The sequence below is a fragment of the Bos mutus genome, chromosome 11, assembly GCF_027580195.1.
Source record: "Bos mutus isolate GX-2022 chromosome 11, NWIPB_WYAK_1.1, whole genome shotgun sequence".
NCBI lineage: Eukaryota > Metazoa > Chordata > Mammalia > Artiodactyla > Bovidae > Bos > Bos mutus.
The window spans coordinates 13,346,694-13,351,278 of record NC_091627.1 but is presented as its reverse complement, the minus strand read 5'-3'; the positions used below and the strand labels follow the sequence as shown (position 1 = coordinate 13,351,278).

General features: G+C 42.5%; 1 protein-coding gene across 1 annotated transcript; it reads left to right on the top strand.

Moving 5' to 3' along the window:
* Window positions 1–3,270: 3,270 nt before the first annotated feature.
* LOC102264507 (olfactory receptor 1J4) lies at window positions 3,271–4,212 on the top strand. The gene has a single exon (XM_014480570.2). It carries the CDS (start codon window positions 3,271–3,273, stop codon window positions 4,210–4,212), a length of 942 nt encoding a protein of 313 aa, XP_014336056.2.
* Window positions 4,213–4,585: the final 373 nt, after the last annotated feature.

Sequence of the window (4,585 nt, the reverse complement as noted above, 5' to 3'; positions counted from 1 at the left end):
GGTCTACAATGACTGTGGTATAGGATGGTTGAGAGTTTTCTGTGTGTAGCTGTACTGTACATGTGCATTTAGTTTGTGAGTTTTGCACAGATTTGAAGCTGACTCACATCCTGACTGTATTCACCTATTAACAGTTTGAGCGTGTGTGTGTGCATGTGTGTGCAAAGTCATTTTTTACTGTTTTGTGACCCTATGAACTATAGCCCACCAGGCTCTTCTGCCCATGGAATTTTCCAGGCAAGAATACTGAAGTGGGTTGCCATTTCCTACTTTAGGGGATTTTCCCAACCCAGGGATTGAACCTGGGTCTCCCGGGTCTCCTGAATTGGCAGGCAGATACTTTACCATTGTGATACCTGGGAAGCCCAAGTTAGAGAAAAATAAAATCCATTTGGCAGGTATTTGTCTGTGATACTGTGTGAGTGCCTTTGTGCAAAAAAAAAAGCAACAACACCCACATCTTGACTTACTTCACACAGAAGATACAGGTGTGTGCATGTGTGTGTGTGTGTGTGTGTGTGTGTGTGTGTGCATAATGGTCTCATATTTTAGCTCTCCATTTGGATGAGACCAGAATCACACAAGCAGCTCCAAAGGAAGCCCACTTTGAGGAACTTCTGGCATCCATTTGTCAGTGATGTAAATATTCCAACAGTACTGGAAACCAAATACTTTTGACACACTTCTTCAATTTTGGTAATACATTTTAGAAACAAAATGCTCATTTCTGGTGTCACATATGTATACACTCAAATCTTTGTCTTTTCCCCACTTAATAGCTTTGGATTTGGCCTTGGTGATGCTCAGCATCCTCTACTGTCAGTGGAATCTTGATGATTGCTGAAACATCTTGTGTGTAAGGTGCTTCAGACATTCTAGACACATTGCAAGCTCTTTTTCAATAGTAAGTTGTAGACTCATGGAGGCTGAGACAGCTGACCCTCCATTTCTCTACTTCTCAGGAAAAAAATTTGGTATGAAGACAGGAAAATTAGACCCATCCATAGGCTCTCTCCCAATCCTCTCCAGACTGCAATCCCCCAGATTGCCACTTCTCTCTTTATTACTGAGCAATTCCCTGGCCACCTCTTTCCACGTGGTGTTGATGGAATCATAGCACCACCTCTGTATTGTTCCCAGCTCCTTGTTTTCATTATGTGCTCTGGTTCTCCTCCAGGAGATCTTTGTGATCCTGGGTTAAGTCCGACCTAGCAACTTTCAGGGAAAAGGCAGTCCTTGGCAGAATGGTCCAGAGCCTGGACCCTTCTTCTGCCCTATGAACTGAATCAATTAATGACCTCAAGTAACTTCCTGGTCTGGAGCAAGCATCTAGTGAGAGATTCTTACACGATGTTAATGTTTATCTTTCTCTCCCAAGCATATGTTACCTTTTTACTTTAACTTTTCACATTTCACATTTAAATGTTGCCTCTCTACCACCCATAAAAATAAATGAGTGGGTTCTCGCTCTAGTGAAAAGATTATCAGAAAATCAACCTTTGAGACCAGGCTCCACTATACAGTATCTATGTGAGATTATTTAATTTATTTCAGTACTCTTGTTAGTAAAATGATGGAAAAAATTACTGTCTTCTCTATTTTCCAGATACAAATAAACATTGATGGACTGAACAAAATTGAAGGCAAATAAAAGCCATTTACAAACTAAAGGGCTGCAGGAATATGAGTGTTGACAGTTATCTAAGCAGAGAGAATCCTTCAAATCTTGAAATAACATTTCTTAAGATCCTGCCTATTCTAACTAGAGAGAAAGAGAAATAGTAGAGTCACAAGAGCAGAGATTCCAATAAATTTTAAAAAACACAAGAGAGAATTGTGACTATAGAAGTTACTATATGATCATGCTAGCTTCCTACTGCTTCTCAGTATGTTTACAATGAAGTTTAATAACACCTACTTCTTAGGACTGTTGACAAAATTTAGTGAGGCTATTTTCCAAAAATGTATTAGTCTGACATATTGTTCATTAAATGTCAGTAATTATCCAGTGTGAGGATCAATATTGGGAAATAGTGAACGGTCAGTCAGGTAACTGAATTCTAATAGACCCTCCATCCTTCAGTATCTCTCAGCTCTCAGACCCCAGATCTCAGATCTCAGGTGTCTTCCTACCTACGAACATCCAGATCTGAGACAACATGAAAAACCAGAAATGGATGGAAATACATATATAGAAAGAAGGTTTGTTTCTTGGCCAGAAGATAAACATGCATTAAGACAAGTTCTACCAGAGAATTGATCTCAGTGATACCTGAACTCAGTTCACCTTATTGTGTGAGCACTCAGATAGATGCAAATTTTAGGCCAGTTTCTTGGACCTTTGTGCCGACCATCTCATAATACTGTTTTATTAAATCCTTGAATTTAATATTGAGTTTTTTGGATACTTGTCCTGTCATAAAAAATAATTGAGGAAATTTTGTATGTATTTTATGTAGGACATTGTTCTTAGATATTAATATGCCTTGAATTAGAATGCTCTTTTAGGCAATGGCACCCCACTCCAGTACTCTTGTCTGGAAAATCCCATGGATGGAGGAGCCTGGTGGGCTGCAGTCCATGGGGTCGCAAAGAGTTGGACACGACTGAGCGACTTCACTTTCACTTTCCATTTTCATGCACTGGAGAAGGAAATGGCAACCCACTCCAGTGCTCTTGCCTGGAGAATCCCAGGGACAGGGTAGCCTGGTGGGCTGCCGTCTATGGGGTTGCACAGAGTTGGACACGACTGAAGCAACTTAGCAGCAGCAGCAGCAGCAGAATGCTCTTATTAACTCTATGAATGTGTGATGTTGGTGTCTTTGCATTATAGAGGCACATGTGAGGCCAAGAGAGATTTAGTATCCCAAGTCATATAGCTAAAAAGAGGTGCGGCCAGGATCACAACATGAGGAATCTGGCTTCAGGTCCATAATGTTAGTCAGTCCTTTGGCAGGTGTTCCCTAGAGGGTTAGTATCCAAAGAGAAGAGGTCCTGTGTGACCTGTTTATTCCTATATCTCCAGTCAAAAGCTTAAAGCCAGAAACATGGTTAATTAAAAAGAAAACTTAAGAATGAATTTGCTCTGGTTTTCATCAAAAGGAATCATATTGATGATTGAGGATGTGTTGCTTGCTCTGGCAACGTTAGGTGATAAAAGGAATTTAGGAGAAAATTCTTTTTCTCCAAGAATAAATTAGAGATCCTAGTGTGGTCAAAGCTTCTGACATTTTCCCCCTCTCCTTCATCCGCAGCAGACAGGAGAGGAGCATGAGGAGGGAGAACCAGAGCAGCGTGTCCGAGTTCCTCCTCCTGGGGCTCCCCATCCGGCCAGAGCAGCAGGGCGTGTTCTTCGCCCTGTTCCTGGGCATGTACCTGACCACGGTGCTGGGCAACCTGCTCATCATCCTGCTCATCAGGCTGGACCCTCGCCTCCACACCCCCATGTACTTTTTCCTCAGCCACTTGGCCCTCACTGACGTCTCCTTCTCATCTGTCACTGTCCCTAAGATGCTGATAAACATACATACTCAGGATCAATCGATCCCCTATGCAGGGTGTGTAACACAGATGTACTTTTTCATATTTTTTGGTTGTGTTGACAATCTTCTTCTTGCAGTGATGGCCTATGATAGGTATGTGGCCATCTGTCACCCTCTCCACTACACCACCATCATGCGAGGAAACCTGTGTATTTCACTAATGGCTGTGTCCTGGATCTTCTCCTGTAGCAGTGCAATGTCCCACACTCTCAGCCTGGCCCGGCTGTCCTTCTGTGCTGATAACACAATCCCTCATTTCTTTTGTGATCTTGCTGCCCTGCTTAAGCTCTCCTGCTCAGACACCTCCCTCAATGAGTTGGTCATCTTCACTGTGGGGGCACTGGGAATCATCATACCACTAATTGGCATCCTAGTCTCTTATGTCCGCATCAGGGTCTCCATCCTAAGAGTCCCTTCCACCAAAGGGATTTACAAAGCCTTGTCCACCTGTGGCTCCCACCTCTCTGTGGTTTTCCTATTCTATGGGACAATTATGGTTCTGTACATTTTCCCATCATCAAACAACTCCAATGACAAAGACATAATTGCTTCAGTGATGTACACAGTGGTCATGCCCATGCTGAACCCTTTCATCTATAGTCTGAGGAACAGAGACATGAAGGGGGCTCTTGGGAGATTTTCCAGGAGGGAGACCTTCTTCTCTAAGTAACAATACCTCACCTTCTCAGTTTCTCACTCTGAAGAACCAAATGGCACCAGTGTCAGAGATTCCCCTGTGGAAATCTGTGCCAAAGACCTTGCCTGTTGCTGGTACCCACCATACTTCCCTGTTTCCAGCCACTTGCTTTGCTTGTTTTTTTTCTGTTTGCTTTTCCTGAAACCAGTGAGTTCCAGACATGGACACAGCAAGTGCTATTTGTTGTAACCCTCTGTGTTTTTTGAACGAACTTCTTTTTGCTTTAGCTTTATTTTATGTCTCTTTCTGTTTCATAAGCCTTAGAATTTGGCAATACACTAGAGCACCATCATCTTAGTTGTCTTCAAAGCACCAAAGGTCTTTTAAGTCATGAGTAGGAAGTGTC